The 24,251-nt window shown below is 38.7% G+C and overlaps 9 protein-coding genes and 1 non-coding gene across 10 annotated transcripts; 5 read left to right on the top strand and 5 right to left on the bottom strand.

The window, feature by feature from the left end:
- Positions 1–277: 277 nt before the first annotated feature.
- On the bottom strand, positions 278–2,374 carry NGG1 (histone acetyltransferase NGG1; the record flags this gene model as incomplete). Its single annotated transcript, XM_056226955.1, has 1 exon — positions 278–2,374. The coding sequence occupies one exon, from the start codon at positions 2,372–2,374 to the stop codon at positions 278–280; it is 2,097 nt and encodes a 698-aa protein (XP_056086824.1).
- Positions 2,375–2,657: 283 nt separating this feature from the next.
- On the top strand, positions 2,658–3,629 carry RSM24 (mitochondrial 37S ribosomal protein mS35; the record flags this gene model as incomplete). Its single annotated transcript, XM_056226954.1, has 1 exon — positions 2,658–3,629. One exon carries the CDS (start codon positions 2,658–2,660, stop codon positions 3,627–3,629), a length of 972 nt encoding a protein of 323 aa, XP_056086823.1.
- Positions 3,630–3,963: 334 nt separating this feature from the next.
- Positions 3,964–4,704, bottom strand: HMO1 (Hmo1p; the record flags this gene model as incomplete). The annotated part of the gene is made up of 1 exon (XM_056226953.1): positions 3,964–4,704. The coding sequence occupies one exon, from the start codon at positions 4,702–4,704 to the stop codon at positions 3,964–3,966; it is 741 nt and encodes a 246-aa protein (XP_056086822.1).
- A 476-nt stretch (positions 4,705–5,180) lies between these two features.
- ARG82 (inositol polyphosphate multikinase) lies at positions 5,181–6,224 on the top strand (the record flags this gene model as incomplete). The annotated part of the gene is made up of 1 exon (XM_056226952.1): positions 5,181–6,224. The coding sequence occupies one exon, from the start codon at positions 5,181–5,183 to the stop codon at positions 6,222–6,224; it is 1,044 nt and encodes a 347-aa protein (XP_056086821.1).
- A 188-nt stretch (positions 6,225–6,412) lies between these two features.
- On the bottom strand, positions 6,413–8,449 carry SUP35 (translation termination factor GTPase eRF3; the record flags this gene model as incomplete). The annotated part of the gene is made up of 1 exon (XM_056226951.1): positions 6,413–8,449. The coding sequence occupies one exon, from the start codon at positions 8,447–8,449 to the stop codon at positions 6,413–6,415; it is 2,037 nt and encodes a 678-aa protein (XP_056086820.1).
- A 530-nt stretch (positions 8,450–8,979) lies between these two features.
- HSP42 (heat shock protein HSP42) lies at positions 8,980–10,110 on the bottom strand (the record flags this gene model as incomplete). The annotated part of the gene is made up of 1 exon (XM_056226950.1): positions 8,980–10,110. The coding sequence occupies one exon, from the start codon at positions 10,108–10,110 to the stop codon at positions 8,980–8,982; it is 1,131 nt and encodes a 376-aa protein (XP_056086819.1).
- Positions 10,111–12,051: 1,941 nt separating this feature from the next.
- Positions 12,052–12,123, top strand: Skdi_4.trna13Q. The gene has a single exon. It is a non-coding gene; the product is annotated as a tRNA-Gln (tRNA).
- Positions 12,124–12,652: 529 nt separating this feature from the next.
- SEC7 (Arf family guanine nucleotide exchange factor SEC7) lies at positions 12,653–18,622 on the top strand (the record flags this gene model as incomplete). The annotated part of the gene is made up of 1 exon (XM_056226948.1): positions 12,653–18,622. The coding sequence occupies one exon, from the start codon at positions 12,653–12,655 to the stop codon at positions 18,620–18,622; it is 5,970 nt and encodes a 1,989-aa protein (XP_056086818.1).
- Positions 18,623–20,586: 1,964 nt separating this feature from the next.
- Positions 20,587–22,125, top strand: STB3 (Stb3p; the record flags this gene model as incomplete). The annotated part of the gene is made up of 1 exon (XM_056226947.1): positions 20,587–22,125. One exon carries the CDS (start codon positions 20,587–20,589, stop codon positions 22,123–22,125), a length of 1,539 nt encoding a protein of 512 aa, XP_056086817.1.
- A 511-nt stretch (positions 22,126–22,636) lies between these two features.
- On the bottom strand, positions 22,637–24,157 carry CDC37 (Hsp90 co-chaperone CDC37; the record flags this gene model as incomplete). Its single annotated transcript, XM_056226946.1, has 1 exon — positions 22,637–24,157. The coding sequence occupies one exon, from the start codon at positions 24,155–24,157 to the stop codon at positions 22,637–22,639; it is 1,521 nt and encodes a 506-aa protein (XP_056086816.1).
- Between the last annotated feature and the right edge of the window lie 94 nt (positions 24,158–24,251).

Raw genomic sequence — 24,251 nt, 5'->3', positions numbered from 1 at the left:
CTTGTTTTTCACGTACCCAACCGATAAACTACACACTTCTGCTGTTACACTTGGTTCAATTGGGTTCACTTTTTCCTATACAACTGGAAGATTTATGCATAAAATTTCCATCCCATTGTTTTTGCCCCCCATAGAATTTCAGATCAAAAAACGTAACAAAAAAAGAATCGTCGATATTCGTACTATGTGATCAAGCGTGACTATCTATAGATTCTTACTCACATTGTTAGTTATATGCCTTGTTATGCTACGTATCTTCATTAGAGTCTGTGTATTTTCAGTTTAGTTCCACATCCTTGTTGGTGTTCTGTCCAAACAGATCGCCTTCATCCTCTTCGTCTTCCTGGTCCATATCCTTGAATACACTTTCGTTAGGAATCCTTTTCATAACTTCCGGTTTGTCGAACAATGGACCAATCTTGTTAATCCACCTTTGCCTCTTATCCAGCAGCGATTTCAGACTAGAATTTGCAGCCTTTTGTTGTGCTATTTGAGATGTGGTTCCTGTATTCACATTACTCGAAGCAGCTGTATGGTTTTTCTTCCTTTTCTTAGGTACGCGGATACGCTTGACGTAAGCCTGGTCGATTTGCTTGTCTAAGTCCTCTAAAATAGATGAGTATTCTTGCCAAGCTAACTGTCTTTCTACTAGTGGGATCAGCAGTGCTTTTCTTTTTTGATTTTTCTTGGTCACCTGTTTCAAAGAGTTCTGCAGTTCCCTTAACTCTGCACTTATCTCATCGTCTTCTCTACCGGCGATCCAATCGGGATCAGCCGAATTAGGGTTGTTTTCATCTTTGGGCATGTTCATGTATATCCCCACATATTTCAGTTCTCTTTTCAAGCGCTCTTCAAATGTCGGGTAGTCTAGATTAATTCCATTTGTTATCCATCCAATCTGTTGTGGTAATGTACTTGTAGTACCGTCTCTAATCCCCATAGATTTTGTCTGAAATCCGTCCTCGTCTATGTCACTGTCAGGTGTTCGGACACTGGGTCCATGCTCCTGAGATAATGACATATCTGTACCGTCATTATTATTGTTTCTGAGAGATGTCACGTCTTCTTCCTCTCTTATTCTCGGTACTTCATTACCGCCAGTTGTTTTGGACGACTGCAATTCTGGTTTGTCATTGTCATCTTTTAGTATAGCACTCAATAACCTAGATAGCAAGGGCCCACAAGAGATACTTTCCGTCTCCAAAAGGTTATCATCAATTTCGTTAGCACTTTTTTTCGGTAGTATGGCAGATGCATCGTTCAAATGTGATGAAATTTTTTTGAAAGCTGGATTTTTGTCGTTTTCATCTTTGAACCAAACGTCCGTATACAGGGGACCCAGTTTCGGTATGATAAATGGTTTTATTTCAGGATCATATGTTTTGTCAAACTGTAAGCTATCAGGTGTAATAAATTTTGTCTTCAAAAACTTCAAGTTATCATCACTAAGGTCCTTGAAGAAATTTTCCACGAACGCTAAGAACGTATTGAATTGAATTTGATTAGTGGGTTTGGGATGTGAAAAATCCATATCTGGCAATTCGCCCGGTAATAATTCCTTCAAATCATTTGTGGGATAGCTAGCCACATTGTATTTTTTCTTCAGAAAATCTTCTCCTGTACTTTCTAACCCTTCTTCATTAAATAGACCTAGGGCCGCCGCCGCCCGAGGTAATGTCTGTGATACAACAAATTCTGACTTTGGATTTTTAACAGATGGGTCATTTTCCATTTTGTCGACGTCGACTTTCTGCTTCTTATTATCTGGCTCATTCATACTACTCGTTTCTGTGCTCTCATTAGTCGTCTCAGAATTAAACGGTCTTTTTTTCCGAGGCTGGTCTCTAGGTACTTGTAAATCTATGTCTTCCTCTATTTCTTCTTTGGCCATGGTATCTGCTGCTTGTTTAATGCTTTCTATGTCATTGTCAGTTACGTCAGGAGTTGTGTTTGGGATAGGCGACTTTAATGGGCTTTCTTCACTCTTTTCGCTTTCATGATTTATATTATCAGCACTTTCCTCTTCGCTTTGCTCATCTATATTTGATTTTTCCTGCTCTTTATCGTCTATGTTCTTCTCATCTTTACTGTCTCTTATTTTCCGTAGAGCTTCTATAGTCTCTTGATCACTCTGGGCAATTGTGCCCAATATTTCATTGAGACTATCCAATTGAGTTTGCAATTCAAGCAGTGTTATTTTACTGGGTATGGACCGAATATTTTTTCCATTGAGCATTCCAATATCACGTTCGAAGGTCAAATCCAACGTTTTCAACATCGACAATAAAAGTTTCGATGGAGTATTGTCTGCTTCATCTTTCTTAGGGAGTTTCTCGCCCTTTGGCAGCTTACCTCTTCTTCCATGTCTAGGCATATGTCCCGTCTAGTACTTGCTCTCACACCCGCTCTGTTATGTTCTATCCTCTTGACGTTATTCTCTCACGAATATTTCATTTGATGGCGTTCATTTGATGACTGCCATTGTTTTGTTGTCGTCGGTGAATTTTATCGTGTTACACGTCTAGTCCATACAAGAATTCCGTCAAGAATAATGCTGAAAGCCTATATAATAAAGGATGAATCGTTATGATCTGTACAGAGGGGAGTAGCACTCTCGAAACTCTTTTCAGAACTTACATCAAGGGATTATTAGGAGTATGAAAGCACCATTGGGATTATGGAAGGCCTCTAAGGTCAACATATGGAGCGCGCAGAGAAGGGCTTTGTCAATAACCAGACACCTAGATAACAATGCGAGTGGTGGAGTTTCGACTGCTACCTCCACAAAGGAGGGACCAGCTCTTCCAGCCGATCTTTACATGCACCCGGAAAGGTGGAAGGGTTTGCCACCCCAAAAAATATTGGAGTTATACTGGGAAAGGATGGCTAGATTAGGTTCAGAGTATAAACCCAACAAGGACGAATTGAACGCTTTATTAGCCACATCGGAGTATTCAAATGTTTCAATCAACGATATTAAGAAGTTATATTATGGAGGTGAACAAGGCGCTATTGACGTTAAAGGCGGCAGTGCAAACCGCGATAATAGTCTTAGACCATTTATGTTTGACGAATTACCATCCCAAGCTCAAGAATTGGTGGCTCAACACCGTGAACAAAGATTCTATAATAGATTAGCTGCCTATGAATTACCGTTGTTGGCGCAGTACCGCCAGGAATACAAGAGACCATCTCCGAAAACTCACCCGGTCACGTACAGATACACTAATTACGTCGGTGAGGAACATCCAAATTCGAGGAAAGTTGTTTTAAGTGTTAAAACAGAGAATCTGGGACTAGAGCCAAAGTCCTTGCATAAGTTCAAAGTATTAGCCACTTCGCGTTATGACCATACCACCGACATTTTCAAAATGTCCAGTGACAAGTTTGAACATGCATCACAAAACGCACGATATTTGCATGATATTCTACAAAAATTGCTGACCGAATCAAAAAATCTGGCTGAAGATGATTTCAACGATGTGCCTATTGACACAAGACATACTATTGCCAAGAACTTACGTAAAAAGAAGCACAACTATAAATTTCCTGAACACTGGAAGCGCCCTGAGGATGCACCAAAGAAGAACTTTGATGTTGTAGATCAATTATTGAGCACGCTTCAATGATGTGGTAATGTGAAAAGAAATCAGCCCTTGTATATATTGTGTATAGCTGTTTTCTAATTTTTCTATTTACCTTTCGAGTGTACATATCACATCACGAATACAACATTACGAACTCTCATAAGATAGAATACCAAAAGTAGAATTGAATACATACACATACACAACGTGAAATGATAAGAAAGTTATAATGTTACAACAGGAAAGAGGAAAAAAAATATACATGTACATTATGGACTAGACAAAACTATGCTGCCATACTTCATTCTTTTTTTTTTTTATTATATTTACTTTAGAAAGACAGGAGAGTAGAAGTAGAAACAAATTTTTCTGTTTATCAAATAGAAGAGTTGGATTTGTCCTTCTTCTTATCCTTCTTCTTCTTCTTCTTCTTCTTTTCAGAAGATCCGTCGTCATCATGAGGCCTCTTTTCCACAGGAGGTTCAGCGGCATGCTGCAAACTCAAAGGGATTGGAACAGGAGCATGTGTAGGACCGTTTTCTAAAGAAGCTGGTGGTAAAGTACCATTTTTCTTTGCTTCTAGATATTTGGACTTCTCTCTTTGGTAGTTTTCCAATTCGACATTGTAAGCTTGCTTCCATTTTTCCTTTTCGCCATCACTTAATTCTTTCCACTTTTTGGAGATTTCTTGTGTGATTTCAGTAGACGATAAAGGAGGTAGGCCAGCTTTTTGTCTGTCTTCACGAAGTTCTTGACGGACGTAGGCGGAATAAGCAAAGAAGACGGTCAATGGCTTCTTTGGAGCGTTCGGATCACGTTCGATCTTTCTTCTCACAGGCTTGACTGGGGCAACAATGATCGCTTCCTTATCATCGTCAGCAGGGTTGACCAGTTCTGAGCTGATACCGTGCAAGTGGTTTACACCAGAAGTAAGGGTCTGCAAGGATTCGGTCAAAGTGGTGAAAGCCTCTATCTTCTCTTCTTCATCACCGCCGATAGCATTGTAGAAATCAACAATCGAAGAGGCGGTTTGATTAGAAGCTTTGGATAATTCAAAGAGAGAGGAGACGAGGGAATCCTTTGCGGATTTCAATTTAACAGAAGGGTCTGTAGTCATCGTGTTTCAACTTATCGTGCGTGGCAGGATGAACATTCAAGAGTATAAAGGAGTAAACCAGGCCTCAGGGCCGGCTGGGAATACTTGGTACTTCTTGCTAAGTTCTTGAAGGAAGAAAGTGTTCCAGGCAGAGTTGCCCCGTGGTCCTGGAAAGAATCTGAGTGAGTTCCCTTCCGGGGATTCCTGTCCGCCACAACGCCCGGATGAGAAAAAAAAGCGGGAAAAAAATGGTGAAAAAACACCTTCTCGAAGATTATTGGTGGATATGTATGTCGGGTAAATATCAAGCACAAGATTCCGGGTAATGCCAAAATATATCCTTCGAATTGTGGTGATATTATGTACTATGGTAAATCAGATGAGGTAAAACAATACTACTGGAGATCCCCTTTTAATGTTAATTTGCTCACCCTTTCCATTGGTTCTTGCATGTATAGGCACATACATGTGCGCCTGTATAAGTAGAAATTTGTCACATGGATATGGTGAAGAACTACAAGCCCTTAGAGCATAAAGCAGCTGGTCACGGTGGCACCCTAACTGATGGTGATGGGTTGCTAATTTTTAAACCGGCATTGCCACAGGAACTGGTATTCTATAAAGCCATACAAGCGCGATACATGAGCCGCGGGGAGCCGCCGGTTGGTGGAGATGCTCCCTTATACTCTTGGATGCCCACGTATCTTGGAGTCTTAGATGAAGGCACTAGGGTCGAAAAAGGTGGAAGTGCTGCCTTTTTAGAGATAGATCAACGGTTGAATGATTCTACTGACAACGTCGCCTCGACATCGCCGTTGTCCGAGCAGGGTACACAATACCTCGTCCTAGAAAACCTGTTATATGGGTTCAGTAAACCTAATGTACTTGATATAAAATTAGGCAAAATATTGTATGATTCGAAGGCTTCTTCAGAGAAAAAAGAGAGGTTGAAGAGAGTTAGTGAGGCGACGACTTCTGGTTCTTTGTGTTTCAGGATATGTGGCATGAAAATACAGAAGAATACATGTGTACTGAGGCAGTTATTGCCCGAACATTACGAAGAAGAAGCAGATACTGGGTATATCTTTATAAATAAATTGTATGGTCGTTCAAGAACTGATCAAAACATTTCAGATGCCTTCGAGCTGTATTTCAACAATTCGCATTTGTCAGACACCAGGAGACATCAACTGAAGAAGATGTTCCTGAAAAGATTGCAGCTGTTTTACAATACCATATTGGAAGAAGAAGTTAGAATGATTTCAAGCAGTCTTTTGTTTATTTATGAAGGGGATCCGAAGCAGTGGGACTCTTTAAATGACGTCGACCAACTCATACGAGATGATTTTATAGACGATGATGATGATGATGGTGGCAACGGTGGGGAAAGAGGCGGGGAGTCAAAGGAGAGAAGAACGAGTTGTCTAAGTTCGATGTCACTGATAGATTTTGCACATGCTGAAGTAACTCCGGGAAGGGGTTACGATGAAAACGTCATTGAAGGTGTTGAAAACTTGCTAGATATTTTTATGAAATTTTAGATATAATGAGGGGAAAAAAGTCTACCCCATTTATGATATATGGTACAAAGAGAATTATACTAATTATATATATATATATAAATATGTATATATATTACAGCTTTATTCAATCATATTTTTTACAGAAGTGAAAATGCGTTATGATTGGTATTATCGTGATTTCTTTCTTATTTGTTCTTGCAAGAAATTTATTCAGCAATCTTAACAATTTTACCGATGGCGATTGTGGTACCTTGATCTCTTAGAGTGAATCTACCCAATTGAGGATAATCTTGGTAAGCTTCGACACAAACTGGAGCTTCAGTCTCTAAAACAGCAATAACCTTCATACCTTTCTTAGCGAAAGCAGGTGGCTTCTTCGATTTACGATTGCTACCCTTTTCTAATTTGTGCAATAATTTAACAATATGAACCTCTTCAATGGCTGTATGAACGTGCATGACACATGAAAACCCAGCAGCTATAATGGACTTTAACTCTACAATGGCAATTTGGGCAACAAATTTGGTAACACTTTTGATAGGGTTCTTTGGTGATGTTAACACAAACCCTGGAGAGATGTCTTCTTCTTCAACTCCTTTAATTCTCAACTTAACCTGTTCACCGCACATAGCCATGTCAACTTCGTTTTCAGTTTCGTTGTAAATGTTTTGAATTTCCACTGAGGTTTTGTTAGGCATCAACAAGGTGGATTGACCCTTCTTGATATGACCGGATTCGATCTTGCCTTCAACTATGGTACCTAAATCCTTCATCTTAGCAGCAATAGGCAACATGAATGGAGCATTGACATGACGATCGACGTGGTTCATTGTGTCCAGGTATTCCAACAGAGTTGGGCCGGTATACCATGAACACTCCTTTGGATCTACACGATTTTTCAAGTTTGCACCGCTGTAACCTGATACTGGCATAAACGCAACATCTGTCTTGATGTTGTAACCAATCGCTTTCAAAAAGTTGCTAACATTACCTACACATTGATCGTAACGTTCTTTGGACCAGTTGACGGTTGCATCATCCATCTTATTTACGACAACAACCATTTTATTAACACCCTGGGTCTTGGCCAATAGGGCGTGTTCACGTGTTTGGCCACCTCTTTCGAAACCGGTTTCATATTCACCCTTTCTGGCAGATATGACTAAAACACCAACATCGGCTTGCGAAGCACCACCAATCATTTCGGAAACGTACATTTTATGACCAGGAGCATCCAGAATGGTATAACGTCTTTTCTCAGTTTCGAAATAAGCTTTACCAACTTCAATGGTCTTACCGTCGTTTCTCTCTTCCTTATTTGTATCCATGACCCATGACAAGTACCAACCTTGCCTACCAGCATCCTTAGCTTCTCTTTCGTATTTTTCAATTGTTCTTTTATCCACGGAGCCAGTCAAGTATAGCAGATTACCACCCATAGTAGACTTACCAGCATCAACATGTCCCATGAAAATCAAAGAAACGTGATCTTTACCGCCAAACATATCATTAACAACTTCGTCATCAACTTCTTCTTCTTGTTCTTTTATCAAAGTGTCTGCACTTGTGACGTTAGCAGTATTGCTATTATCAGTCGATTCGGATATCTTCAAGTCTTCGACCCTTGGTAGTTCAGATTCTACCTCTTTCTTTTCCTCAGTCTTGACTGCTTTTTTCTCTTCTTTAATTGGTTCTTCGACCTTGATTTGTTCCTCGGTTTTGACAGGCTTGTCTTCCTCTTTCTTTTCGGTTTCGGCAGGCTTTGTGCTGACCTTCTTCGTAGCATTAGCTAACTTGATACCAGAGCTTGAAACAAGCTTCAAAGTCTTCTTTGGCTTAGGAGCAGTTTGCTTTTGTTGCTTTTGGAAGTCGTTCAGAGACATACCTTGAGATTGCGGTTGGAAGCCAGCTTGATACCCTTGAACATTGTTGTTATAGTTGAAGCTTTTGTAATTACCACGACCACCTTGTGGATTGGACTGTTGTTGGTAACCTTCCTGTGGGGGGTACTGTTGATAGCCACCTTGTGGGTTGTATTGTTGCTGACTACCGGCGTCTCGGTCATACTGTTGGTAGCCGCCTTGTTGATAGCCGGCAAATCCTTGGTAGTTTTGATAGTAGCCGTTTGCAGGTTGGGCTTGAGCATTGTAAGCTTGATAACCTTGGTACTTGTTATTGCCTTGCTGTTGGTTAGGATTTTGACCGTATTGTTGTTGATTGTTACCTTGATTTGGATCTGACATTGTTATTAGTGTGGCAAGTAAGGGTGTCTTTCCGAGTACACTTGTTAGGAAAAGTCTCTTTTGTCGCAAATTAATGGAACCTGTTCGAAAGAGAATAATACCAAAATAAATCGAGCTGTGGCTTGTGCGAGTTGAATCAACTGAAAAAAAAAAATTTTCTAGAAAAAAAAGAAAAATTGAATACAAATCACGTTAGACGATGCAAGCCATAATTTAATACCCGGTTAAAAATTATACTTCATTCGGGCAGCAATAAGGGTGATGAAAATATCTCGTGCATGTCCTTAACGAACATTTACTCTTGGTCGTATGTTTAAAAGGCCGAAAACTCAGTATATATTTCGTGATCTCTTTGAAATGGCGAAGAACGTCACAGAACTAGACATTGTGACGTGACGCGTTACTAGAAAAAAAAGTACGATGAGTATTCTGGTGCGCAGGAGAAAAAAAGAAGGATGCATACGTTATCCTACGTATATATGCGCACCATGTTTGATGCGACGACATGTGTATATGTACATATATGATCTTCAATCTGTTACGGGAGGATTAGGATTTTCTTCGAACTCCAATTCTTCGTCAGGTATTTCCTCGATGGCAATTCTCTTTTTTGGCTTTGGCTTCTCAGTGTCATTAACAATTTTGGGCACCTTGATTTGTAGCAGACCATTGTTATAGGTTGCTTTGATTTCTTCGTCTTTGATGCGTGGCAATACAGGAAATTTGACGGTTCTTTCAAAGGCACCGTACTTTAGTTCCGTGATTTTCAAGAATTTCTCATCGATGCCGACTCTGTCTTCGATTTTGCCCTTAATAAGCATTTCATGAGAAGATGGATGATAATCAATATGGAAGGCCTTAGAGTTGGCACCTGGCAGCGCAAGAACAACCACATAAGTGTCCTCGGTGTCGTAGATGTTTACCTCTGGTGAAAATGGTAGGTCCATTCTCGTTTCAGGCTTGGAAACTTGCAAAGGGTCAGGAACTGGGGAAGGGGCTTGTAGATGAGCGAATGATGAAGATTTCTTCGTTAATGGTGGTTTCGACGTTGCCTCAGGTTGGTCCAGAGGTTGCTTTTCATCTTTTCCAGATGCTCTGTCCTCCAAATTCCCAGACTCCTCAGTTGCCTCTCCTTTTTCCTTCTCTTCTTCAGTCTTTGCTTCCACTTCTGATTCAGTACCCTCGTAAGGTGGAACACCTATCAAAGCGCTCAGCAAGTCGTTTAGACTGTTCACCTGCTGGTCGTTTCTATTGTTCCTGGCAGAACTGCTATGATAGTACGATGGATATTGTCTGGAAGAGCCGCCCTCCCCCTCACCTTCCTGTCTTTCAGCACCATAGTTTTTACTGCTATCCACCATGTTCCCATCTTGTTCCTCCACTTCACCATCCTCGTCATCGTAGCCGTACTCCGGACTGTAGTAATAGGCCTGTCCAGGGGGGCGGTAGTGGTAAGCATTGGAAGCGCCGTTGTATCTGTTATACAGGGGGTGGTGGTGGCGGGGATGATGCCCGCCAGCATGCACCTGACCATGATGAGGATGATATCTCTGTGGCCTTTGCGATTGGCGGGGTAATCCTTGCTGCTCCCTCAGGTCAGTTTGGCTAGACAATGCGTTCAAAACATCGTAGAGAGATAGGGAAGGTTGGTAAAAACTCATTGTTTTAAATTAGTTTGGTCTTACTTTACGTGCAATTGGAAAACTTGCCTGAATTTGCCTGTATATAATTTGTAATTTTGCTTGTTTTATCTTATAAGAGTATGGAAGGAAATTCTTCCAAAGAAGTATATCCCTATTGCAGCCAATCTTATATAGATACCACCACAGCAGGCCCCCTGCCGCCCAGCACCGCCCCTGTACTTCACCCCTGCCCAGATCTTCGCGAATCTTCCAGAACTTTTAACCGCGCGAACAAGGCCGTTTACTGCATAGCCGCCCACCAAGCTCGGCAATACCATGGTGGCAAAATGTAGAAAGTTGTGAATTGCCGTCAAAGCAAACAGAACTTGTGCGGCCTTAGTAATCAACGCCAATCAAGCCTTCCCGTTTCGATCTTTTGTAGTTGTGATATTCTTGACATTGAATGTCGGCTTATAATTTTTTTTTGTCGTAAAACAATAACAAAAATTAAAATCAATCCAAATAATTAGAACACTTGGATATATCATATACTAATCACTATTATGTATTACATAATTTCATAGAGTAGTTCTTTGAATATCGTTGAAAAGACAAACTAACCCGTTGAGATAATGACCAGCTGTGTGCGGTGTGAAATTTATCACTCAAGATAGCAGTGAAGAGTCTATCTTAGGTGAAGCTAGGCCTCACCACTATGAGAGTGTTCCAAAAAAATTAACTATCGTCTGTTGATCACCTATATAACGAAAAAAGATTATAATTATTGTTGCCAGAGTATTATCGCATATGGTGTTTGTATTGACCCGTAAAATTTTGTGACAATTGTTGGGATTCCATTTTTGATAAGGTTAATGATATCATGTATACAGAATATAGCAGAAGCTCTCCTCATGAAGTTTAGGTATCCGCGAAAGGGGTCCGCCAATTTTGCATAATTTCATTCTTATTTCCTCCTTCATTTTTATACGTTGTTATTCATTCATCCTATTGCATGATCAATCTTAGCACTTCAGCTTCCACTAAATTTGATGGCTGTTCTGGATCATATTTCACTGATCTGATAATTCTCGTCATCTTCTTACCACCATATCTGATAATTGTTGAAATAAGTGACTACGACTATACACTTATTCATATAAATTGGAGTAAGTGATGACGGACATTCTTTAACATGATACTAATCATGTTGGATAAGTGAATGCAAGCATTCTTATGATGATACCAATTATATTGGAGTAGGAAGATAAAAATCTATTAATTGACCAGAAATTAGCATATAAGAAGATGAGTTATAACCAAAAACTTATCATAAATGTTCCGAATTATGTCTGAACCATTGAATTTCATATAATCAAACAGCGTGTATTTTATATACCTCTCTTGTATAAATTAAGAAAGAACGACTTATTCTTAATTATTACAACTGACTAAACCACTAATTATCAACAATAATCGTCTAGTTATATGATTGAATGTATTAATCAGTAATGACCGTTAAAATCTTGTGACATTTGTTGGGATTCCATTTTTGATAAGGTTAATAATATTATGTATATAGAATATACTAGAAGTTCTCCTCATGGATTTAGGAATCCACGAAAGGGAATCAACACTTTTACATAATTTCATTCTTATTTCTTTCTTCATTTTATACGTCTTTATTCATTGATTCTATTGCATTATCAATCCTTGCACTTCAGCCTCCACTAAATTTGATGACTGTTCTGAATCTTATTTCACCGGTCTAATATTTTTTTTCATCTTCTTAACACCGTATATGATAATCTTCTAGCTACGTGATTGGATGTATTAATCAGCTGTACTAGTAATTGATGGATAGTTGATTATTGTTCCAACAAGACTAAAGAACCACATGAGAAGCAGCAGCTGATTTAGAGATGCAGATTTTTCAACATTTTACCAGTAAGTTCACTGTGCTTAGGTTTAGCATATGTTCGCGGTCCTATAGTGTAGTGGTTATCACTTTCGGTTTTGATCCGGACAACCCCGGTTCGAATCCGGGTAGGACCTTAATTTTTTCCCCCACCGCGATTAATTATTGCTTCAATATCTTATCTCAAGCTAGTCGAATACGCTTATTGGCATATGAGTATTGATTATGCATGCAATTTTATTTTCACAGGACGGCTACGTTTTTTTTTGGCCATTATAGATGAGGAGGCTTTGGTTTACACATATTATCTGTTTTCCTCTGCAGAAGAGAAAGTAAACGTGTAGTTTTCATCAAGGCGCCGAATGAAAATTATAATATCGAGGCGAGGGAAAAACAAAGCAAACGGGAAAGGAAACTAAAAGTTGAGATTTACACCTGCTTCTTTTGAGCATCGTTATTACCTTTTAATTTATTTCATTAACGCCAACGGATAGAATTGAAATCATTTCTAGGAGGAATACAAGGTAGTTCTGCAATCAACGCGTGCTCAATTTGTTCAAGTTTCTCCAGAACCAATAAAAAGGCAATCTCTTCAACTATTTCTTCCTCCATTTTCAGAATTTCACGACAAAAGATAAGAAACAAGTCTAAGTACTACTATACCAGATGTCCGAGCAGAATTCATTAGGGAATGCTGAAGCATCTCCAAAAGTAGGGACCATTTCTTCAATCGACCAAACTGCAAAATCACAGCATAACCAAGAAAAAGAAGAAGAAACTAAAGAGACAGAACTTAATGAACTTGAAAAACAAAAACACAAGGATAAAGGTGTCGCAAATGTAGCAGATGCAAACGAAATATGTAGCCATGCGGTAAACGAATCTCAAGTGCCAGAAAAAGAAACTGAAGATATTGCTGCCAATGAAGACGAGAATGATGATGACGATGATGAAGATGATGACGATGACGACGATGAGGAGGAGGACGATGATACCGACGCTAGCAGCAGCTCAGAAGTTGGTTCTGAAGAAGGCGAAGATTCCGAATCAGTCTCAGGGGAAAGTGCTGCCAGCAGCTCTGCTGAAGACGAGGAATCTGATGAAAGTGATGGAAATACATCAAATGGCTCGTCTGGCGATGAAAGTGTATCAGAAGAAGAAGAAGAAAATGTTGACGAACCTGTTGCCATTGAACAAAATATTGCCCCCACCAGCGATACTACTGCCACACAGTTTACTCACACAAAAAATATTTCACCATCCTCAAATGGTCCGAATATAAACTCAACTATAATTTTAGTGAAGACTACGTTAGAGACTATTTTGAGTGATAAGGACATTAAAAAAAATTCCAGTGCTCAAAAGGCCATTGAAAGAACATTGCAAAAATTCAAAGAATTCGATCCGCAAGCCACAAGTACCCCCCATTACGTGGATTCCATATTGGTCTTCGAAGCCTTGAGGGCAAGTTGTCGCACTAAATCTTCCAGAATTCAAAGCTTGGCTTTAGATTGTCTGTCAAAACTGTTTTCCTTCAGATCCCTCGACGAAACGCTGCTAGTGAATCCTCCTGATTCTCTAGCTTCTAACGACCAACAACAAAACGTGGCCGATGGTATAACACCACCTCCAAAGCAAAAAGTTATAGATGCTGCGATTGATACCATTTCCGCCTGTTTTCAAGGTGAAGGTACTGATGAACGCGTGGAATTACAAATCGTAAGAGCTCTATCTAGTTGCATTTTAGAGGAAGATTCAAGCTCTTTATGCCACGGAGCTTCCTTGTTAAAGGCTATCAGGACAATTTACAACGTTTTTGTCTTTTCATTAAACGCATCAAACCAAGGTATTGCTCAAGCCACCTTAACACAAATCATTAGTTCAGTGTACGATAAAATTGATCTCAAACAAACTGTTTCTTCAACAGTCTCTTTATCAACAAAAAGCCATCAGCAACAGTCCGCCACAGAACTTTCCGAACTTTCTGAGAATGTAGAAACGCCAGTTCCGTTAACTTTAGAGAATATGGATAAATTGAACGACGATGAAGAGAGATTGATGGATACTCAACAACCAGAGTCGAATGCTATCACCAACCAAGACCTCGCGGTTAAGGACGCATTCTTAGTCTTTAGGGTAATGGCGAAGATATGTGCTAAACCACTAGAAACAGAACTCGACATGAGAGCACACGCTGTAAGATCGAAACTTCTGTCCCTTCACATCATTTATTCCATCATCAAAGACCATATTGATGTCTTCCTTTCGCATAACATTTATCTACCAGGAAAGGAGCGTGTTTGTTTTATCGATTCAATCAGACAATACTTGCGTCTTGTTTTATCAAGAAATGCTGCCTCTCCCTTAGCTCCTGTTTTCGAAGTTACTTTAGAAATTATGTGGTTACTAATTGCTAATTTGAGAGCAGATTTTGTAAAGGAGATTCCAGTTTTTTTAACAGAAATTTACTTCCCTATTTCAGAATTAACTACCTCTACTTCCCAACAGAAAAGATATTTTTTGAGTGTTATCCAACGAATTTGTAATGATCCAAGAACTTTAGTTGAATTTTATTTGAATTATGATTGTAATCCTGGAATGCCAAATGTCATGGAGGTAACTGTTGATTACTTAACAAGGTTGGCTTTAACTAGAGTGGAAATTACTCAAACTCAAAGATCGTATTACGATGAACAGATATCAAAATCCTTATCCACCTACAATTTCTCCCAGTTACCCCTTTTGACTTCTTCCAACTTATCTTCGAGTCCTGATATCGGCCAGGTCAATTTACTTTTCCCCCTTGATTTTGCCCTCAAAATGGTGTCACTGAATTGCATTGTATCAGTTTTGCGTTCTTTGAGCTCGTGGGCTCACAAAGCTTTGAATCCAAACCCCAATTCCGCTAATAAGGTCACGCTAAACACAACATCGTCAGGGCCCCAAGAATCTAGATCATCTCTTAATAATGATGTGGCCAGTAACGACGACATCAAACCATCATATGAAGATGAAGAGAGTAGATCTTTGAGTAGTCAAAATATTGACGCGGATGACCCCACACAATTTGAAAATTTGAAGTTAAGGAAAACTGCTTTGTCAGAATGTGTTTTCTTTTTTAATAATAAACCCAAAAAAGCTATTCCTCTACTTATTCAAAAGGGATTTTTGAAGGATGATTCTCCAAATTCAATTGCCAAGTGGCTACTAAAAACTGAGGGTTTAGATCTGGCTGCCATTGGTGATTACTTAGGTGAAGGTGACGACAAGAACATTGCTATCATGCACGCTTTCGTAGATGAATTCGACTTTACCGGTATGTCTATTGTTGATGCATTAAGATCATTTTTACAAAGCTTCAGGTTGCCTGGCGAAGGTCAAAAAATCGATAGATTTATGTTGAAATTTGCTGAGAGATTCGTTGACCAAAACCCTGGAGTCTTTTCAAAAGCGGATACTGCATACGTGCTATCGTACTCTTTAATAATGTTAAACACGGATTTGCATTCGTCACGGATTAAGAATAAAATGTCTTTGCAGGAGTTTTTTGAAAACAATGAAGGAATTGATAATGGAAGAGATTTGCCGAGGGAGTTCTTGGAAGGTCTATTCAATGAAATCGCTAATAATGAAATTAAACTGATTTCCGAACAGCATCAAGCAATGCTTACAGGTGATACCAATCTTGTTCAACAACAACAATCTGCTTTCAATTTTTTCAGTTCTCGTGATTTAACAAGGGAGGCATATAATCAAGTCTCGAAAGAAATTTCATCTAAGACTGAATTAGTCTTCAAAAATCTGAATAAGAATAAAGGAAGCCCAGGTATCTATTATGCTGCATCTCATATTGAACATGTTAAATCCATTTTTGAAACACTTTGGATGTCCTTTTTAGCAGCATTAACTCCACCGTTCAAGGATTACGATGACATCGATACAACAAATAAGTGCTTAGAAGGCTTAAAAATATCGATAAAAATTGCTTCCACCTTTAGAATCAATGATGCTAGAACCTCTTTTGTGGGTGCTTTAGTCCAGTTCTGTAATCTCCAAAACCTTGAGGAAATCAAAGTCAAGAATGTCAACGCAATGGTAATTCTTCTTGAAGTGGCTTTGTCCGAAGGAAATTACTTGGAGGAATCATGGAAGGACATCCTACTCGTGGTGTCTCAAATGGAAAGATTGCAGTTAATATCTAAGGGTATTGATAGGGATACTGTCCCCGATGTCGCACAAGCACGTGTTGCAAATCCTAGAGTTTCTTATGAATCATCACGATCCAATAACACATCATTTTTTGATGTCTGGGGTAAGAAGGCGACTCCAACCGAATTGGCTCAAGAAAAACATCACAATCAAACCTTATCGCCCGAAATCTCTAAATTTATATCTTCCAGTGAATTAGTCGTTCTGATGGACAATATATTTACCAAGAGTTCGGAGTTGTCAGGTAATGCTATCGTTGAATTCATCAAAGCGTTAACTGCCGTATCTTTAGAAGAAATCGAATCATCTGAAAATGCTTCTACTCCAAGAATGTTTTCTTTGCAAAAAATGGTTGATGTTTGTTACTATAATATGGATCGTATCAAATTAGAATGGACGCCACTTTGGGCTGTTATGGGAAAAGCCTTCAACAAAATTGCTACAAACTCTAACCTAGCTGTCGTTTTCTTTGCTATCGATTCTCTGCGTCAATTGTCAATGAGATTTTTAGATATTGAAGAATTATCAGGCTTTGAATTTCAACACGATTTTTTGAAACCTTTTGAATACACGGTACAAAACAGCGGTAACACTGAAGTTCAAGAAATGATTATCGAGTGTTTCAGGAACTTCATATTAACAAAATCAGAAAGAATTAAATCAGGTTGGAAACCTATTCTTGAATCTTTACAATATACGGCTCGCTCAGGCACAGAATCTATTGTATTAAAAACCCAATTGTTGGTCAGCAACGATATTGTAACCAACCACTTTGAAAACGTATTTTCCCAAGAAGATGCCTTTTCTGAATTGGTTGGCGTCTTCAGAGAAATCACCAAAAATAAAAGATTTCAGAAACTATCTCTACATGCCTTGGAGTCACTAAGAAAGATGACGCAGAACGTTGCTGATATTTGCTTCTATAATGAAAGCAAGACGGAAGAAGAAAGAAAACACAACAATACTCTGCTACGTGGGAAAGATATATTCCAGGATGTGTGGTTCCCTATGTTATTCTGCTTCAATGACACCATAATGACAGCCGAAGACCTAGAAGTAAGGTCACGTGCACTAAACTACATGTTCGACGCTTTGGTGGCATATGGTAGCAAATTCAATGATGAATTCTGGGAAAAAATTTGCAAGAAATTGCTATTCCCTATTTTTGGCGTATTATCAAAGCATTGGGAAGTCAACCAATTCAACAGTCACGATGATTTAAGTGTGTGGTTATCAACCACATTAATCCAAGCCTTAAGGAATCTGATTGCTCTTTTCACGCACTACTTTGAATCGCTGAACAAGATGCTTGATGGATTTTTAGGTCTACTGGTATCGTGTATTTGTCAAGAAAATGATACTATTGCCAGAATTGGGAGGTCTTGCTTACAACAATTGATACTACAAAACGTAACCAAATTCAATGAATATCACTGGATCCAAATAGGTGATGTATTTGATAAGTTATTTGATTTAACCACTGCAAATGAATTGTTCGATTATGATCCGTTGCAGCAAGGAAGAAAGCCCTCTGTTTCTCATCACCAAACGGCAAATGATGCTAGCCAACAGTCAGATAATGATAATAACGATGTTGATGAAGACAATTCCAATATCAGTGAAACTGTGGAAAGAGCGCATCAGGAAGAATCCAGTGAAGATGTCGGCGGCGACATGGTTGAAGCGCTCAACGGGGAAACCAAATTGAATAACGGTAATGCCATTCCGACAGCGAAGAACGAATTAAACTCGAAAGCTGCTACTTTGAATGTTCCTAGGAGGTCTAAGCATATGAAACGTAACGAAAGTAACGAAGATATACGTCGGAGAATAAATGTCAAGAACTCCATTGTTGTCAAATGCGTTTTACAGCTCTTGATGATAGAATTGCTGAACGAATTATTTGAAAATGAGGATTTCGCCCACTGCATTCCTTTTAAGGAGGCCATTAGAATTACAAGATTATTAGAGAAATCTTATGAGTTTTCTCGTGATTTTAACGAGGATTATGGATTGAGAACAAGATTAGTAGAAGCTCGAGTGGTTGATAAAATTCCAAATTTGTTGAAACAAGAAACCAGTGCTGCCGCCGTTCTCCTTGACATTATGTTTCAGTTATATCTGAACGATGATGAGAAGAAGACTGACTTAATAAGTCGTTTGATTACTATTTGCATCCAGGTTGTCGAGGGTTACGTTTCCTTGGATGATAGAACCATGGAACGTAGTATCAATGCTTGGCGTTCCGTGATTGTTGAAATCCTACAAGGTTACTATGAATTTGACGATGAAGACTTCAGATTGTATTGTCCAGCTATGTATGCCTTGGTAATCCAAATATTAGACAAGAGCGTTCCAACAGAATTAAGACATGCTGTCAAGCAATTTTTAAGTAGAATTGGTGAATTATACCTTTCTACCGATTAAAAACCTTCTTCTCGGTGGCCAGACGACTCGAAACAGCCGTAACTATGAGGCATAGAGAAAAAAATGAGAAGGTTGATATATCCTCATTGCATTTTCTTTAGTAGGCTGCGATGCTCTCCTCTCGATTATAAAGTGTGCAAAAGATTGTATACAGCATAAAGCGACAAGAAATATGTAAATTATACAGGATAACTGTCAGATTCCAGTCATTCAGTAACGGAATACTTATTGAATGATTAGAACTGATGACCTTAATTAACTTTAATTCCGTAAATGTAAAAAAAAGAAGATATAACTTTAACCTAAAATATGTAAGCAATTAAGGGGAGCAACTAGTAGTTTGCCGATGATTAGAGAATTGAAGGAGCAACAAAGACACGCACTGAATGATATGAAAGACATTACTGTCTCAATAATTAAGGACTCTTACTATAACGGGCGACCGGCTGAAGATGTGCTCGAAGTATAACAAAGCATAAACAGGATATTCAACAATGACATAACAATACTGCCGGGTTAAACGACCATGAGTGCACCCAACGGGTTGTGGCGATATGTTTCATCGAAAGATAAGGTGATTTTGGGAACAGAGTCATTTGATGACCGCATTGCGGGTGATTAGTACTTGCGATGAAGGTGAATGAGAAAGCGAGACAATTTAAAATGAGCCATTCGTGCTAAGCATGGTACGTCAAATTCAACCATCCCTCCTTATTGGTACGAGATATTTGCTTTGCAACAACGGAAGATGTCAGAATCTCTTTGAGGAAAAGCAGCCTGCCAGATAAAGTAGGTCAAAGTCATTTATGCCGCTGAATTTAACATTTTTTTTTCTGTATACTTCAGGTTCAACAAGTTAAGGAGTATTCTACACGTACTACAGACTATTTCGTTTGCGAAGTGTTAAGGCAACGCATGTCAAGTGCGAACAAACAGTAAATATAGCAGGAGAGATCGGCTGAGCCTATACGCTGCCTTTTTGTGCGCAGAGCGTAGGGAGTATGTTGGAATTACGTCAACAAGCCTATCCACGCACAGGCAATCTCTTGATTGTAGCACGCAGCCAAATGATCAATTATCTTAAAGAATTTGGTTCTTATATATAATTCTGGCATACACCCGTCAAAAGAATTAGAAACTTATGCCTTAACGACATGCCTCGATTCTCTGTGTCAAATTTCGTCTGAATCATAGGAAACAAGGAAAGATTGTGAATTCGTGATAAAATGTAGCGAGATCATTCAAACTACATTTGAGCATGCCACCTATGCATGCTATAACAGCATCTTACGAAAAGATCTTTTGATTTTTTATACATATTTTTCGAACTAATCACAGAGGTGCAACGCAATTCAAGGACCCCCAAGGAAAAGAACGAATATATGTGCTATGTTGATACCTGTATGAATTGGTTGTTTGCAATCAAGATGCGCTGAAACTAGTATCTCCATTATAACGTGCAGAAGTCTCTACGAAGTGGGATGATCACTCCGCACGTGCGCGCTGAGAGGGTTAAGGCGCCTTTCATTACTAAACCGAAGTGTGAGCTATTTCAGATAGTCTTCATCAGTATATATCTTTACACACAACCCACTCAAATACAAAGATATACGGATACAGTGCACTACCTTCCATACCTGAAACAAGCCAATTGAAATAGACATTGAGTGTAAATAGTGGTGAGAAATTCTGTACAAGCGCACGTTAACTTATCGCAAAAAAGGGCCAAGTGAGATTTTCAAGAGTCGTGTTAATAGACTGTTTTCCAATCGGAGCACGTGAATTTGTAACCGCTTCCAAGCGAGATTAAACCATTAACATTTCCACTAAAAGGGAGAAAGCAAAGAATATAGTATCATCTCGAGACTATCAAGGTGTACGCCAAACATAAGGCTCTTGCTTTTTTGTACTTTTCTGAATAAGCAGAAATTTGGAAAGTAGGCATTCTCCGGAATATTTTCATAATGTCAGAGAACCAAAACGATGTCTCGCCTCCCCAAAACATATCGGTCAAATCCGAGGTAAACTCCAATGTATTTTCCACAAAACCTATTTCCACATCATCACCTGCAGGGTTGGCGGCGGCTCAAAGGGTGACACCTGAGAAACTATCTACTTTATTACTAGAAAAGGGACCGTTGGCCATTAGGCATATTACGCAGACATTGTGTCTGGATATTCCCTGCTTTAAAGATTTATCATCATCCAAACAAAGACGACTCATCATGAGTGCCATGGAAAGTGGTGATAAAGAAAGATCGGTGGTATTTGAAAAGATTGGGTGGGGTCAATGGTCTGCGAAAATAGTAGATCCTGCACATTTTGTTAAGGAACTGGAGGCGACCAACTTTGCTAACGCCAAGGTGAAAGACTTGATTTCACAAGAGAGTCAAAGGAGGAAAAGCAACAATTCAAACTTAAATTCAGGCGGCAAAGTTGAAATGCCGGTAAAAATCGAGCATAACCACACCAGTATAGATGAGACTACTGCTGCTTCTGCTGCTGCTGCTACTGCCATTCCTGTCAATATCAAACGCAGCAAATCGCCGCTTTCAGCGACCAATGTGCTCTATATAGATGAAAATGCCCTTGCATCTGAAGACGAGGATGAAGAATTTGATGAAGATGATCATCATTTACATTATCAGAATAAATCAAGGAACAGTAGTAATAACTTTGGAAAAGTTTCGAATAATGACCCCTATAGCTTTGGTAGGAGGAGGTCACAGGTGGTGTTCGCAGATTCCACTCCTGAAAATATTGAACATGAAATAATAGCACAGAAAATCAGACCACTGCTAAGAAATAGACGCCGTTCAAGTATAAAACCACATACCTCGTTCATCTCCAAACTAAACGCACATCAAGACTCATCTCATCTCTCCCCCAACTCCACTTCAACAACTACTCCAAATAACAACAACAATACAAACCAAGGGAAAATAGATTTAGAGAAACTTACAGCAACAAGCGAGCCAACTTCAAGAAGAGCATCTCGGTTGTCTGTATCGAAAGAGTCAAGTATAAGATCGACACTTTTTCCAAACAAAAACTACCTTATCGTTACCACAAACCCTACCTCCAAGGCCACGTCCGCTTCCACTTCTCCTAAACTCGAAGAAAAAATAAATATGGGTTCAAATCATATATTACTCTCGGATAAAGAAAAACATAAATTGGCATCGCAACGCTTGAACGGTGAGTCATCCCCACAACTCCGCCCCCATTCTCATCATCAACCTCACTCAGATACAGATGAAGAAGATTGGGAATCAATTGGTGCTGCTTCTTTGAGAAACAACAGTTTGGTACCCAATATAGATAGCGTAGCAAGTTCTACAAATGGTGTTGTTAGTCCCAAACCCACAAATCCAAATTTCATCAACTCTCAAAATGGAGAAATTGGATCGCCCTTACAAGAAGACCAACAAAAACGTGGCCAGCAGCCAAAAAATGGTGAAGACAATAGTGCTGCCTTTTTATTGATGAGTTTAAAGTCGTAAGTTCTTCACCAATATCATGAAATAAAGAAAAAAACATCAAAAAATGAAAATGAAAAAGAGTATATATTTGTTTTAATGAAAGTTTTGTTACCATGTTTTGCTTTGATTTTATCAACCCTCAATAGTTATCGTTTTTTCTCTCCACCTTTTCTCTTGTCACAATTTTTTTCTTCATATTCATCTCATATATTAGCCCCGTTCAACATACTTCAAAAGACCATTTTTCTCACAACTTCCACTTTCGGTTTTCAGTGTAGTGTAGTATATACAGATGACGCATACATACACACACATAAACACACACATACAAACACACACACATGCACTAATAGAAAAACAAAATTATTACATATTCACGTATAACGATAGTCACGAATTTTCTGATGTGACCTAACGATTCACTTTATTAATTATGAAATTTTTTTTCCTTCTTTTTCATTATGTGTATATGGCAATAACTAACAAACGAAAATGGATGCACACTGCGCCCATAAAATAGCTACATAATTTGCTAGTCAACTGTTTCGGCAGTATTTTTGACCTCTTCATGCTCTTTTCCCCCATTCTCATTATCACTCAAGGTTAAACTTCCCATAGTGGCATCTTCGTTCCCCTGCTCGTATTGATCTTTCAAACTTTGGAAATCTTTTTCGTTTTCCAGAATGGCTTTGATTCCAATGATATCAATATCGTTGAACACTTCCAAAATTTTCTCTGCCTCTTCAATTGGTATATCTTCAAATACCTTATTGATATTACCCAAGTTTTTCGTCATTATAGCTTCTTGCATTTTTTCTGGTATTAAAGTTCTGAAAATTTTAACTTTTTCCACCTCTTCTGGATCTCTAGAATTGAAATCTGGCAAGTTCACTTCTAATTCTGTAGAATCATCTAGTGATTTTAATTGTATTGTCTCCACTCCTTCTACATTAGCTTCATCCATTTCTTCTTGTTGCAAAATTTTCGAACGTTTTTGGACATGTAAAAACTTTTCTCGAACCGACTTCAAAAAAGACTCTTTACCCACTGGCTTATTCTTATTGAAAATGACCTTCTCGAAGAACATCTTGATAACATTTGATAATTCCATTGGATTCAAGAATGGAATTTTTTTCAGGTCGTAGATCTCTCTGATATATGCCATTAGTTCGGATTGATGAATAACCTGTAAAGTCATTTCATCATCACCATGCAATTGATACTCGAAAGCCTTCATCATTAAAGCATCCTTTTGCTGTTCTGAAATGATAGGTAAATGCTCCAATAAAAATTTCTGAGATTTGGAATAATCATTGACGGAGATCTTACCAAACTCTTCAGTTTCCTTGGCCAATGTCATTGGGTCATCTTTGAATTCAATAAAATTTTGTGGAGTTGATGATTTGGCCAATTTATTGATGATCGTAGAATCTGTAGAAACCGCACGAGCCTCAGAAGAAGTTGATTCCAACTTCTTAGCCTCTTCCTTTTGTTTATTCATGAAACTACTATCAAACCCAGTATGTATATCGTCGGACGAAATATGAGCGTTCTTCTCCTTATATAATTCATTCAACTTCTTCTTGGCTTCTACTGTTACTGAATCAATTTTAGTTCTATGTTTGAGAATAGCATCCCTTAAAAGACGTGGATTTTTAAAGTCCTTGCCCTCTTTGCCCAAGTCTTTAGCCAATTGTTCAAAAAGATCTTCAACCATTTCATTGTACGTTGAAATATCAGGATCGACATTTTCACCTTTACTTTTCTCCAACTTATCAAAATTCGCATTCAAGAACTTGGTAATAGCCGATGAGTCAACAAAATCTTCTTCAGATAAGGTACTCAGAATTTTATCCACCCTCTTATTCAAATGAGAATACATATCTACTTGTGTCTCTAAGTTTTTGATATCTTGGCTTCTTTTGAATCGTTGCTCATGAATACTTTGCTGTTTCCACTTAATGAACGATTTCTTGTCCACATTAGGATGCACTTCGACATCAGAGTCGTCTGATAACTCAATCTTATCCCACTTAGAATAATCAATGGCCATTTTTTTGCTTCGTATGATTGCTTGCAAGGTCCTTCCTCTTCTCTTAGAGTATTGATAGTACGGAGGCGTAATTTTACATCATAAATCCTTCTTG

This window comes from Saccharomyces kudriavzevii (assembly GCF_947243775.1).
Source record: "Saccharomyces kudriavzevii IFO 1802 strain IFO1802 genome assembly, chromosome: 4".
Classification (NCBI taxonomy): Eukaryota; Fungi; Ascomycota; class Saccharomycetes; order Saccharomycetales; family Saccharomycetaceae; genus Saccharomyces; species Saccharomyces kudriavzevii.
Note: the sequence above shows the minus strand (reverse complement) of the source record. Positions and strands in the feature narration are given on the sequence as shown.